This window comes from Alexandromys fortis, unplaced genomic scaffold (genome assembly GCF_014885135.2).
Source record: "Alexandromys fortis isolate MF-2015 unplaced genomic scaffold, M_Fortis_MF-2015_v1.1 scaffold_180, whole genome shotgun sequence".
NCBI classification, from domain to species: Eukaryota; Metazoa; Chordata; class Mammalia; order Rodentia; family Cricetidae; genus Alexandromys; species Alexandromys fortis.
The window spans coordinates 3,036,863-3,051,169 of NW_026068143.1; the positions used below are offsets into that span (position 1 = coordinate 3,036,863).

Sequence of the window (14,307 nt, forward strand, 5' to 3'; positions counted from 1 at the left end):
CACTAATATAAAATATTTTTATTTTTATCAATAAAGATACATTGTTTATTTGATATCATTTGATTCATTCTCTAGACATTTAAGGTCTTTATGATACTGCAACCCAACACTCTCATGTGGGGTTTAAAATATTGCATTGTCTATTTAATTCTACTGCCCATTTAATGTTGTTTCAAGATGTTGGATTGCATCTTGTCTTTTACTTTAATTTTATGTGGGCTTTCAAGACTCTCAGTATATTTAATGTTAGTTCACTTTTGAAGTTTTTTTCTAGATTGCTAAGAGCATCAACTCTACTAGTTTTTATATCCTAAGAAAAAAGTATCGTAATGTCTGTGGAATTTTCAAAAGGTCAAATATGAACAAAATAATTTTAGGCTTATTTTATTTAGATATTTAAAATAAAACTAGTTTTGTGATCTTTTGACAGCTGAATACTTGCCTGACATCTTTTATCTGACAATAAAAATAGAATAGACTACAGACAGATTAATATAAAACATACTTTACCAATGGCTTTGCTATTTGAATTGTCCTAGGTATTATATGAAGTTGACAATATAATGGATGACTGATTATTAAAGGTGTTGACCCCCAAGCTGCCTTGAAATTTTCTTCAGACTTGTTTATCTAATTACAGGATCATTATTTTTTGCTATATATATTTAAACGCTATATCATGAAGTTGAATCCTTAGTAACAATAATGGGAAGCAAGTAGTGAATGTTTAATTTTGAAAACGAACCTCTTTTAGACATAAATGCACTATTCATCAAGAATCTTTGATGTTTTCCTTCATTCACTTTCTACTGATATGAATGAGGTCTACCATCTTCTCTATAATATGCTGAAAGACACTGCAGCTGAAAATTACTTACTATCCATTCTGCAGCACTTTCTGCTTATCAGAAATGACTATTATATAAGGTAAGGTTCATACCTGAGTTGACTGCATGTATAATTTGAATTGAAAATTAAAAGAAAGGCAACAAGGTAGTGTGGCAGAGGATATATATGTATTATATGTACATAAAATATAAGGGTTTTATGTCTTTAGGCAACATTTAAAAAATAATTCATTCATTGTAATAGGGCCAGAAAAGATAGCTGCCTGTAAGTATAGTACACACAAGCAACCAGAATATAAGTAGAAATTAACCTGTTATATATTATTGAGTCTGTAATAATTTTTTTTCTGCTTGATACTGATAACCCAGTGAAGACATTTAAACTGCTAGGATTTTTTCAATCTTCCTATTTTGACAAGTAACATTTTATTGTTTTATAGTGTTTAGTAAATGTACAATCTTTTAAGATAGGAGGATAGTTTTGTACGTATTTTAGTTTTGTCTAATGAAACTATTTTTAAAATAAGTGAATATAATGATAACCTATAGAGTTAAGTTTTAGAAAAATGACAAGGTATCTGAACTGGAAACCTATATAACAAGGTTTCTCTGTGACTGAAATTATCAGTAGGTTCATGACCATGGTCTAATATTAATGACAGTTCAAGTTCCTCTTCGTTTCCTTAAACTTTTATATGTATGCAATTATGGCATACTAGGTTCTTTGAATTCTCAAAACTTACTTGAATATTAGAAAAATAAAGGATCCAAAAATGTTAGTTGTAATAGCAACAAAAATTGACAATTCTAAATTAGCAGATAGAGCTATTTTTCTCTTTAGGCTACTCCAGTAATTGGATTGCCATCTTGGTGCTGAGGAGACAGAAACATGTTGAAACTACTAATGTATGCTTTTTAGAAACCACTATAAATAATAATATATATTATGGAGTACAGTGGCCATGATTATTCAGTTGCCTGGAATCATGAGTTGGCAGAATTATCTATTTTTCCATAAATCTTAACAAATGATAAACAATTCCCACCTGGCATCCTTTAAAAAACTTGCATGCTCGTGTGGTATATGAGTAGGTTTTCTCTCTGTGTATTTGTACAGTGTTTACATAATTTTATTCCTGTGACAACAGACAGAGGCCAGAGGTCAAATTGGTTCTCATGCTCTGTCTCTCGGCCAACGATGTCTCTCTCACTGAAGCTGGAGGACTGCTGTTAAGTTCCTGTGGTTCTTCAACACACCCGGCAATTCTGGGGTTACAGATGTGCATCACCATGCCTGCTTTTTCACTTAGGTTCTGTGCTTTTGAACTCAGGTCCTCATTCTTGCACAGCAGTGGTTTTGTCCACTGAGCTGTTTCCACAGTCCATGCCATCCTTTCATCTTAAGTGTAGTTCTGTGAGGTAGAGGTATGTGACAGTTGCTTTCATTCCACATATTGACTTGTGAGCATGCCCTCACATACAAGAGTTGTGTTTTTTCTTGGTTATCTAATTGTGGTTCAGCACATTGAGGTTGAGGATTAATACTAATCATCCCCAGATCTAATGATGAGTTATAAAATTCCTAGCCATGCAATATATATTTCTTTTCATTCTTAATTCTTGGAACACCGACATGATTAAACACAGAGAAGAGTAATTAGAATCTGTTTTTCTCTTCTTTGGGGGTTTTAAAAAGTTGACTAGCTAAATTTAGTAGTGTTTATATCATAATTTTTCTGAAGTAATACTTTTCTGTAATGCTGTTGAATTTATTAACCCATGACAATTTGTCTTCCACAAATTTTAATACAAAATGTCCCTTATTTTTATTTTTCCCGTCAGTGGTCATTTTTAAGACCAGAATTACCCTGGGAGATTACAGAGAAATGATGTGTTTTAAAACCTTTGACACATCACACAAATTGGAGCTGTACCCATGCATATTAAGTGTATATGGTTTTATAAAATAGATGTTTTTAGAAAGATGTTACATGCATAGGGCCTTTGCATTTATCTGTAACAGAAATGACTCAGCCCAGTTTTGTAAACTAGTGTGACTCTCCTGAGTAAATGCTCTGCACTGAATTCAAGACATTACTTTCCACCTAATGCCAAGAAACTCATCTTTTATTGAAAATGAGATCTTGTGGCTGTCTCGAGCCATTTCTGTGCTCATAGATATAGCAATCAGGGGGTTATTTATTTTCATTAACTTTAGAAACAATACCTTAAATAGAGTTGATCAGTATTTTGGAACACAAGCATGAATCTCTGCAAACTAGAATATTACGTCAGTACATATTTTCAGTCGATTACATCACACTCCATTTGGTCCACTAGTATTCAGACTATCTTTAAACCTTGACTATATTTTCTCTAAAGGAGTGTAAATATTAGTGGAACCATTTTCTTAGTGGTGCAAGAAAAAACTGAGTTATTTTAGCATTCTCAATCCCGTTGTAAGAGCATTAATTCATGCAAGTAGAAAGGTATTCTCAAATATTCTCTCTCCTTTTTTTCAGGCCACAGTATTATAAAATAATTGAGGAGTGTGTTTCACAAATAGTGCTGCACTGCAGTGGCATGGACCCGGACTTCAAGTACAGGCAAAGATTAGACATTGATTTGACTCACCTGATAGGTATGGATTATACTTTTAACTGCCATTCATGGTTCACACCTTCTGTATACTGAGCACTTTTAAAGGGTAGGTCTCTCAGTGAACTTCTATTAAAATCTCGTAAATCATTGCTGCTCTGGCTACTCAACTGTTATAATTATTAGTTTTGAATTATTATAAGAACTCTAAGTTCGGATATATCTTTTTGATAAATTTCAGCACTACCGTGTTTGTTGACAATCAGTTGTCATGACGCCCCAAATCCATGGTTTTTTAAATAGGGGTATGTCTTGCTTTTTAGAAGCATGACTCTAGTATACTTTAATTCAGTTCATCGCCACAGAAAGATTGTGAGAATTGTGTGTGTAGTAGAGCCTCAGTATTATAGACATGTTGCTACTGGCTCTCAGATTTTAAAAAAGAAATGTCATGATAAGGAAATTACCTTATATACTTAAAGAATGCCAGATAGAATTACTTTTGTTAACAGTCTGATCAGTAACAATCAGCTTCCCTTTTGCAATATGCTATTTTTTATCACTCTGTAGTAGGGATTTCTATTTATAAGCTAATCAAAACTACCATTGCCTAGGTTGAAGCATGAAGTTGCTTATTTTTAATGAAAAAAGGTGTTGAATACCATCTATATAATATTTTCACTCCATTACAGAGGATAGATTCACAAACTAGTCAGAGATTGAGCATCATTTCTCATATATTATTTTCCATTTCTAAAGGTAATCCATACTGTAGGCAATTGGAAATTTATGTAAATGACAAACATCAATTACATCAAGACCACTCCCTTTTCAATGAGTCAATTTTAAAATAGCTTTTATCTTTGCGTGTGTATCTCTGTCAATGTCTCTGAGCTGAATTTTCATAGAGGATTGTGAAGGTTTGACCATGCTTATGTTCAAATTGGGACTGTGTTACTACATGCCATATTATGATCTATCATTCCTGCAGGACAATTCTTTTTTTTTTTTTTGAAAAAAAAAATTTTTTTTATTGAGAATAGGAAAAAAAAGTTTCCGCCTCCTCCCAGCCTCCCATTTCCCTCCCCCTCCCCCCACTCTTCTCCCCCTCCCCCCACTCCTCTCCCCCTCCCTCTCCAATCCAAAGAGCAGTCAGGGTTCCCTGCCCTGTGAAAAGTCCGAGGTCCTCCCCCCTCCGTCCATGTCTAGGAAGGTGAACATCCAGACTGGCTAGGCTCCCACCAAGCCGGAACATGAAGTAGGATCAAAACCCCTTGCCATTGACCTTGGCTTCTCATCAGTCCTCATCGTTCGCCATGATCAGAGAGTCCGGTTTTATCCCATGCTTTTTCAGTCACAGCCCATCTGGCCTTGGTGAGCTCCCAATAGATCAGCCCCACTGTCTCAGTGGGTGGGTGCACCCCCCGTGATCCTGACATCCTTCCTCGTGTTCTCCCTCCATCTGCTCCTCATTGGGACCTTGGGAGCTCAGTCCAGTGCTCCAGTGTGGGTCTCTGTCTCTATCTCCATCCATCACCAGATGAAGATTCTATGGTGATATGAAAGATATTCGTCAGTATTGCTATAGGATAGGGTCATTTCAGGTTCCCTATCCCCAGCTTCCCAAGGAACTAACTGGGGACATCGCCTTGGGCTCCTGGGAGCCACTCTAGGTTCAAGTCTCTTGCCAACACTAAGGTGGTTCCCTTAACTAAGATATGAGCTTCCCCTGCAGGACAATTCTGTATTCTGTCAATAATGTTTTCTGGGCCATTCCTAACATGAGGCCTGCTTTTTGGGGTTTCTGTCCTGCCCATACATGCCGGCAAAATACCCATATACCTAAAGTAATTTGAAAAATCTATAAAATCTATTTTTATACATTTAAGAGGAAAAATTACTTAAATTTTTATATGCAAGCTAATCAGTATATATAACTAGTAAATATATTTATTTAAAGTAAGTATATTTATTCTTAAAAATATAAATGAATATATACAGGTATTAATACTTGTGTATTTAAAACCATCATTGTGTTCAAAATCATAAACTGTATTACTCCTGAAAGTTTCTGCTGTATTCTCCTTCTTCCACCTTACTCTACTTATATACTGGGTGGTCGCTAAAAATAGACACACCCTCTAATATGTCTTATACTGACTTTTATTTAGCTTAATTATTCTCTCCAGTTTCCTTTTCTAAAATCTTACGTAAGTAGTGTCATGTAGCACATGTTCTCTCTGTCTGTCTCCTTTCATTAATCATAATAATTTTGAAATTATCCATGTTATAATTCATATTCCTTCCTATTGTGAAGTAATATTCATATATGAATATAACACAATTTGTATTTCTTGGTGTCCAGTTGAGTTCTTTCCAGTATTTACCTATTGTAATAAAGCTGTTTTACATAATTTATAAAATTGTGCAATTCAGACATGTTTTATTTTCCTATGGAGAAATATTTGGGTAACACACAAAGATACAATATGGGACTAAAGAGGATTTTCTGTTATATTTATTAACTAGACTTTAATGATTTTGAATTTTCTTCCCTTTGTACAACATACATTTTGTTCAGATCAGAATTCAAGTAAAAGAGTTTACTGGAAAATCTGAATTTGTGAATGTTACTGCTTCTTGCTCCCCCAGCATTTTGAGTTTTCATTATCTTGAACATGGATTCTTTCCCTCCACTCTCTATATAATAGTGTGCAATTTTAGAAAGAATTCTATAGTGGTAAAATTGGAATTATAATTAACAATTATCATTGCATGGAAAATTTATAAAAAAAGATATTTATGGATGCTGAGGTTTTTGCTTTAATACTTAAGAAGGAAAATATGGTATTAATATGTGCATTGTAGTTTAGATTAGTTTCCTTTTTAATGACAAATCATGTTAGAATTTCAGAATCATATACTCTCAGCCATAATTAACTGGATATTCCATCCCATATGTTTCTAATCAACTTTGCTTCATCTGAATAGATGCTTGTGTAAACAAGGCAAAAGTTGAAGAAAGTGAACAAAAAGCAATGGAATTTTCAAAGAAGGTAAGACTGACAAAATAGTAATCTTGATTTTTAAATTGATAATTTAACCATAATAGATAATTATTTAACCATAAGCACATTTGTTTCTTTATTTGACACTTCATATCTTTTGCTTTCAATTATGTACTACTAGAATCAAACGTTGTATTGTAGTGATTTATTTCATAATAAGATATGATATTTACCATTTCCTTCCCATCCACCTAATTCATTAGGTTAAAAAAAAATATTAACCTTATTCTAGTTAATGATAAATGAAATAAAAAATACTTAGCTGAAAGGAGACATAGTTAAAATCAAACAACCAAAACAAATTTCTTCATTGCATTTCTTTAGCTTTCACTTATATCACACAGTTCCATAGGAAACTGGGAGAATTTTAGTTTCCTTTTAGAGCTTTTTTAGAGCCTTTTGAACTCGTGATGAAATTTGGTGGTTAGAATGTTCTTCTAGCATGGGCAAGGTCCTGATTTTGATCCACAACACAAAAAGCTTATTGGAATTGATAGAAGTCTAATGTTGGGATTCATTCTCTTTTCCTGTCACCTCATTTCTTTCTTTAGACTTCTTGGAATTTTGTAATTGCCATTTATTAAATTATGTTGTTACTTTGTTTAGGCTTCCTGGAACTTGATATTTTTTCTTTATTCTTTGCTTATATGTGGCTTTGAATAAGTACGATCTTTATGATATTGTAATTTCATTCATACATAAGATGGACTTTTTCTTATTTGATGAAAGCCTACATACAGTTTTATCAGTGTTTAATATAATTATCAAATTATCAAGTGTTCTTCCTTCTCCCGCTCTACCCTTCTTTCTTTTCTCCCTCCTTTACCTCATGTGTTTTTTTTTTTTTTTTTTTGTAGTTTTGGAAATTTAGTTCTATTATAATAAATTTTTACCAGCCCCTATAAGGTATTTTCAAGTAGACAGAAATGAATAAAAGCATAGCTAAGTAGTATTTCAGCGTTTGAAATAAAAAAAACTTGCCGTGACATTTTTTTTATCCAACCGGAATAACATTCTGTAATATCTAAAGGTCATGTTTAATATGGGATGAATATTTACTAACAGGAAATGTTCTGCTACGTCAGTTCCTACTCTTTATAGTTAGTTCTGGATAGTAACATATATCATTTTTATAAACAGAAATAACATTGTTGGAATAATCTTAGGACATATATAATGACTAAAGTTTACATTGAAAATACAAAGTAAATGGCATGCTCTAGAGTGAGACCTATACAGCATTTTCTATGAATGTATGTAGCCCAGTGTATGTCTGCTTAGAGTAAGGACTGAGGTAAAATCTAAAAGATGATGCAGGAAATGTACATGTCCATTTGGAGAGTTGGTATCTTTAGTACCCCATATTTTCAGTTCTCACCCCCCTTCTCTATTTTTCTCTCCTCCTTTTGTATCTGTGTAAGCAATTGTTTATTTATTTTGGTATGTGTCTCTGTGTTTGCATGCATGCATGAGTGTGTGTGTGTGTGTGTGTGTGTGTGTGTGTGTATACTGACACGTGTCTGCTCATGGGGAGAAGTCATAGAACGACCTTCAAGATTCCGTTTTCTCCTTCCATTATATAGGGTTCAAGGATCAAACTCAGGTTATTATGCTTTTGTGCAAGCACCTCTGCCCTCTGAACTGTATTTCCTTCCCTTGTTTTCCTCTCTTGAGGTGTTTATAGAGGGTTTTTGTTAACCAGCTGATAGACAATAGAATTTCAGTGTATATTATTGTAATGTCAGATTTTGTGAAGCTCTGCGTTTTGAATTCTAAGCAATGAAGATTATAACAGAAATATTCCCCCAATCCATTTTATGTTATTGTACATACTTCCAATCATTGTAAAAATGTAATCATTACAAGATTAAATATGATGAAGAGTTTGTAAATGATTTCCATATTTTTATATTTTACTTTCTAATTAAGCTTAAAGAAATAAGACAAATAATCAATAAACAATATTAATTCTACAATTGAATTTTCTTTAACAATAAACTTTCCATACATGTGAACAGAGACTTCACAGTCCACTCATTTTTTTCCATTACTTTTTTTTAACAAAGAGAATTTTCCCTATGTGACTGCTTAGTTTTCAGGAGAATAATCAAGAACTTTATCTCTCTGAGTGATCTGTAAATTCAGACAAGAAAAAAAGCCATGCTTCATATTTACTACATAATGTTGTTTAAATCTTTCTCAAATATGTATTAGTAACTGCACATTTATGATGATGGTCATTGTAGTTTGATGAAGAATTCACAGCTCGTCAGGAAGCTCAAGCGGAGCTTCAGAAAAGAGATGAAAAAATCAAAGAACTGGAAACAGAAATCCAGCAGCTTAGAACCCAGGTAATGAAACAAAATGGAGACTTTAGTCACAATGAATTTGGGGGTAGAAAGTTATCTCGTTAGTCAGAAGGAAAAATGTGATGGGAAACAGACATTATGGTTGTTGTTAAAAGTTTCACATTTTAGTTGAAATAAGTATAGATTTGATTTTTCCAGGACAGTAAATCATTTTAATGTTTGGAAATAAATAAGGCTTCATTTGCTCAAACTGCCCTGAATATATTTTAACAGAATACATTACCCAAGCCAAACTGTTTATGACATGAAATTTTCATGATGATTTGCAAAATTGTGTGCATAGTATTTTCTTTCAAAAAGAATATAGAAATGCTCATGAATTTTAATTAGCCAAAAAGACTTCTTGAAATCTTTAAATCTAGACTACCTTCAATTCAAAACCTATACACTTTATTTTTCTTGACATTCTCTTGCACAAACAGTTCTTAATAATATGTCTAAAAAAATAATATGTCTAAACTTTAAAGTTAACTATATTCTTAGCACATTTTGTGGCTTAAATGAATAATATGAAATTGAAGAAGATGCCTTTAAATAGATAATGTGCAGTAGGTGATCGACTGTTATGTCTATCCCCAACAGTATACTGAAAAATTACTTCCAAAGTCACTGGTAAGCTCGAAAGGTTTCCACCCACAGCCCAAATCTTTGTTTCTTCTTTCAGTATTGTCCTACTTCCCTTTCCATCTGTCTGAGAACTTGATTTCTCTGATTTTCTCATTCCCCAATTGTGAGATATCTCTGTGTTCTCTCTGCCCTTGGCATTTTTCTCTGCTTTGTTTTTCCTAGCATAAATGTCCCACTCAGTTTCATATGTTCATATATCACCTTTTAGTAGGTGTCAAAACTTTTGAGGCTGTCTTCCATTTCCAGCTGTCCCTGTAGGCATGTCTTTTGTATTGAAATCAAACTCAATATTTTTTGATTTTTCTCTTTCTTTAAACCAGCTTAGTCTCCATTTTGACCTGTTTTAAAATGCATCACTTTCTTTAATACTGAAGTTTGATTTATTTCTTGCCCTGTTTCTGATATAGTTCTTCTTTTATTTAAATTATTCCAGTGATTTTTTTTCTCCTCTTCGTTAAAACCCCAGTCCCTTCACGTCTTGCTGAATTATTATAGTTGTCTCCTTATTTTCCTTCCTGCCTATAGTCTTTTCCTCCTCGAGTTCATCCTTTTATGTCAATAAATCCTCACAAAACATTGTCCTAATTATTATAACTGAAGGGTTTATTGTGTACAGTGTCCGCCTGTTGTATCTGGGATTAAACAAAATCTCCTTACCAAGAATATTAAAAGCCTTCTGGCCTAGGCTGCCTCATACTTACTCCCTTTGCAGCTTAGACTCTGACTGCTCTCCTAGCTAAAACAGCCTTTATTGCTGTGAAATTTTCCTTCCTTTCATCAGGTCTCTAATGTACTGACTTCAGACTTTTTATTCTGTCAACTTTCCCACACATTACTTAGAGTTTTTTTTAATGATTTTTTTTCACAAAGAAAATATTCCATAGTTCACTAAATTTAATAAACATGAAATTCTCAGAGAGTTGCCAGACATGTTAGCATATTAAATACATTGAAGAAGCCTCTCTAATCTTGTGCCCTTCCCTGACTCATTTGACCACAGTAGCTTCTGTTGGTTTCATTTTTACTTTTGAGACAGGTTCTCATTTTGTATCCCTGGTGAGGGTGGTGCTCTTTGTGCAGTCCAGACTGGCATTGAACGCACAGAAAGCCATCTGCATCTGCCTCCCAAGTGCTGGGGTTAAAGGTATCTACCACCATTCCTGACTGACTACAGTCCGTTCTGTGATTGTTTTCTGCCTGTTACAAAAGCTATCTCTTGCTAGCATTCATCTACTCATAGATGCTGGTGAATTCCCCTGACCCCTTTCTTTCCTTCTTGTGCTATATATTGTTTTTCTTTTGAGGCTCTCTGACTACCTGGCCCAGGCTAGTCTGAAACTTTCTATATAGTCCAGATTGTGCCAACATGCCCTGGTCAACTCTCTCAGCTACATTACTACATTATATCTCAGTTTGATTATTTAACTTCTAATTATTCAATGAGGGAAAAGTAGCTAATATGTTTTGATACTGCAAGGCTACAAACTTGAAGAATATATATATATATATATATATATATATATATATATATATTTACTTGAATTAAAATTCTATACATTTGTTTTCTTTTTCAGGTACATTCACATGGTGGGCAACACTCCCCCTAAACTATACCTTCACCCTTAATTCCTTTAAGGAATTTGTGGTTTTGGTATTCTAATAGATTATATATAATAGAGGAAAAAATTCCACTGGTGTTTAAAATGTTCATTGAATAATTGTTTTTCTTATTTGCATTAATTTTAATTTTTATAATTAATTTCTATAAATTTTAAAAATTTGCTGTCTTTCAGTGAAAAGATGAAACATAGAAATTTACCTTTCAAATATTTAAAAACAAATTATCCAAAGTTTTTGGAATAAATAACAAATTTTCTGAAATTGATTTTTTTCTAATAATTTAATTAGTCTTACAAGAGTAAAAAAAAAAAACAGGCTTTTACAGGTTTGTATATTTTCTCATGACTTCAGTAAAGGATTTCATTCCAGGAGAGGCAGCCATTTTAAGTATATGAAGATATTTTGATATATCTATATATGAGTATATACAAACATGAATACTTATACATATAAATAAAATTTGATCAAAAGTAGTGAATGCTATATAGAACATATTTCCACAATTATATCTAACTATAAACTAACCCTTTTAAAATATTTTATAAATAATAATGTTACTTAATTTTTTTTATCCAAATTGCATTTAATTTTTTTTTCTGAAAGACACTTCAAAGTTTAACTGGGACAATGAAATATTCCAAGAAGAAATTTTATATTAACCAAGATAAAAGTTCTTCCTGATTAAAAAAAAAAACATTATGCCATGAAACTTCAATTAGTGAATTTTAATATTTTGATTACAAAAAGGTCTGTTAAGTGCTACTAATTTTTTTGAAATATTTTCCATTGGGAAAGGGAACCATTGTGATTAGTAAGTAACGTTTTAAAGTTTATTTGATCCTTTGAATATAATATGGAATTCAGTGTTATCTATCTTTCTTTAACTGCCAGTCATGAAGAAACTTGAAGTTACTTTCTGACAGTTAATTGTTTGGAGTATGCATTGTATATCAGAAGTCTTTATTTATAGGTTCTGATAAAGTATATAATCAGGAAAATTTAGAAAGGTATAAATAGTCTTAAACCCTGTACACCCAACAGATGTGTGTAATTTGTATTATATGCTCTTATAAGCATTTCAACTTATTTCTGTTTCAGGGAGCTTCATCTGAGATCCCAGGCCCACCTCCACCACCTCCACTGCCAGGTGCTGGACCATGCCCACCACCTCCTCCTCCACCACCACCTCCACTTCCTGGAGTAGCTCCTCCTCCTCCACCACCTTTACCTGGTATGCCTGGTATTCCACCACCACCACCTCCCCTTTTGCTTGGAGGACCTCCTCCACCACCACCCCCTGGAGGAATTCTTCCTCCCCTACCAGGAGCAATTGAGCTACCATATGGAATGAAGCAGAAAAAAGTATATAAACCAGAAGTATCCATGAAGAGAATCAACTGGTCCAAGGTAAGACTTGAGGGATCCTTGTACATGACTGGCAATGTGTGAGAAATGCATTACTGTGAGTCACCATCAAATGCTGTTTAAGATTGTGATTATTGGCATTATTGCTTTCCTCTGTGGCCTTAACAAATTATATTCATCTTTCAATGTATGACCTAGATAACTAGGAGCTTACCAACAGCTTTGAAATTATGGTACAGAAAAAGAAAAACCAAATTGAAAAACCTATAAAATGTATAATGAAATGAAACTAATTTCATACTTTTTTATCATTGTAAATATTAAGGATTGTCACATTTTCTGTTAAGATACTGTTGTATTTGATATTTTTGGCCTTAGAGAATAATAAGTATTTTCATTCTAAACTTTTATAAAAGTGTCATAAAACTGCAGGGGTGGAAGGCTCAAACAAACAGGTGGACAAAAGGGTTTAGGGAAGTGGGAGTGGGAATAATATATACAATGTACATGCACTAAAATTTCACAATAAAATCAAATACTTGGTATATCAAATATTTCAAAAAACTAGGAACAAAGATAATGTATGCAATTATTTTGAGGGTCTTTTCAGTCAACACTTTCAAATGTATTTTATTATATTGCTTTTTTATTTACATTGCTTTTGTATAGCTTTACTGTACAGTGGCAGAATTGTTTTTCTCTGAATATTTATGAGTGTAATTTTGTATACTTGAAATACATTTTGTGGATTATAAACAAAGGAAAGTCAGTTTTTGAAAAATTAAAAAGTAACTGCATGAAAACATGTCCTTGTTATTTTGTCTTAGATTGAGCCTAAAGAATTATCTGAAAACTGTTTCTGGCTAAAAGTAAAAGAAGAAAAGTTTGAGAATCCAGACCTATTTGCAAAATTGTCCTTGACATTCACTTCCCAGAAAAAAGGTATCTTTTATTTTTACATATTATTAATTCCTGTTCCTCATGTATTGGAATTCATTTCTCTGCTAAAATGTTCCAAGGATGTGTGAATGTTTTGTTTTCTCACACTAAGTATGGTCAAACATAAATATATTCATGTACTATGTACATTTTACTCTGTAGCCACAGGAAAATGTTCTCATTTGAATTTTGTTTTGCATGAATACTATTATTTAACTTAAAGTATAGACTTTATCTTTATTTTTAATAAGTTTGCTATATCTCATAAAACTGATTTACCATGTATCACAAAATTACATCATGGAATACTAATGCCTCTGAACTATATGGATGATATTGGAGTAATTCTATATATATCATTTATCTACATCACTTCTTAGGAATCCTCATAGTTTTTCTTATGAGCATATGCTCTGAAATAATATCCAAATTGGATCCTCAGCAAATATGATTGTGGTTATGGATTTGATAAATGTATATCTTTTTATGATGATACCCTTCGCATTTTAAGTGCAATTCAGTAATATGTAAGTCTCACAATTAGTCATTGTGGTCAATGGAGATTTCATATTCTATCTGAACATATTGATTTTAGTATCTCAGTTAAATATAGACATTGTACTAGTAAATCAGTTTTTCCAACTAATAAATGAAAATAGTCTGTCCTTTCTTCAAGATGAGTGCTTTGTTTTTCAAGATGAGTGTTTGTCATCTGATTTTTTACTTTGTTAATTTGGAGTAGAATGTAGGAGAGAGTTATAGAGAGATAGAGAGAAGAGTAAGAAAAGTAAGAGAGAGGAAGGGAGAGAGGAAAGGATGGGGGGAGACTGATCTGTGGTGATTAGAGAGTTCTGAATATCTTTGACATTGAAA

At 32.8% G+C, this 14,307-nt stretch overlaps 1 protein-coding gene across 6 annotated transcripts in view; it reads left to right on the forward strand.

Moving 5' to 3' along the window:
• Diaph2 (diaphanous related formin 2) overlaps window positions 1-14,307 on the forward strand; it is a 773,854-nt gene that overhangs the window by 221,817 nt on the left and 537,730 nt on the right. For all 6 annotated transcript variants that reach the window (XM_050126860.1, XM_050126858.1, XM_050126856.1 and 3 more), the window contains 6 exons: window positions 811-927; window positions 3,371-3,489; window positions 6,438-6,502; window positions 8,761-8,865; window positions 12,229-12,537; window positions 13,323-13,437. In XM_050126860.1, the coding sequence (XP_049982817.1) occupies window positions 811-927; window positions 3,371-3,489; window positions 6,438-6,502; window positions 8,761-8,865; window positions 12,229-12,537; window positions 13,323-13,437 (830 nt within the window). The remainder of the gene's footprint in view (window positions 1-810; window positions 928-3,370; window positions 3,490-6,437; window positions 6,503-8,760; window positions 8,866-12,228; window positions 12,538-13,322; window positions 13,438-14,307) is intronic.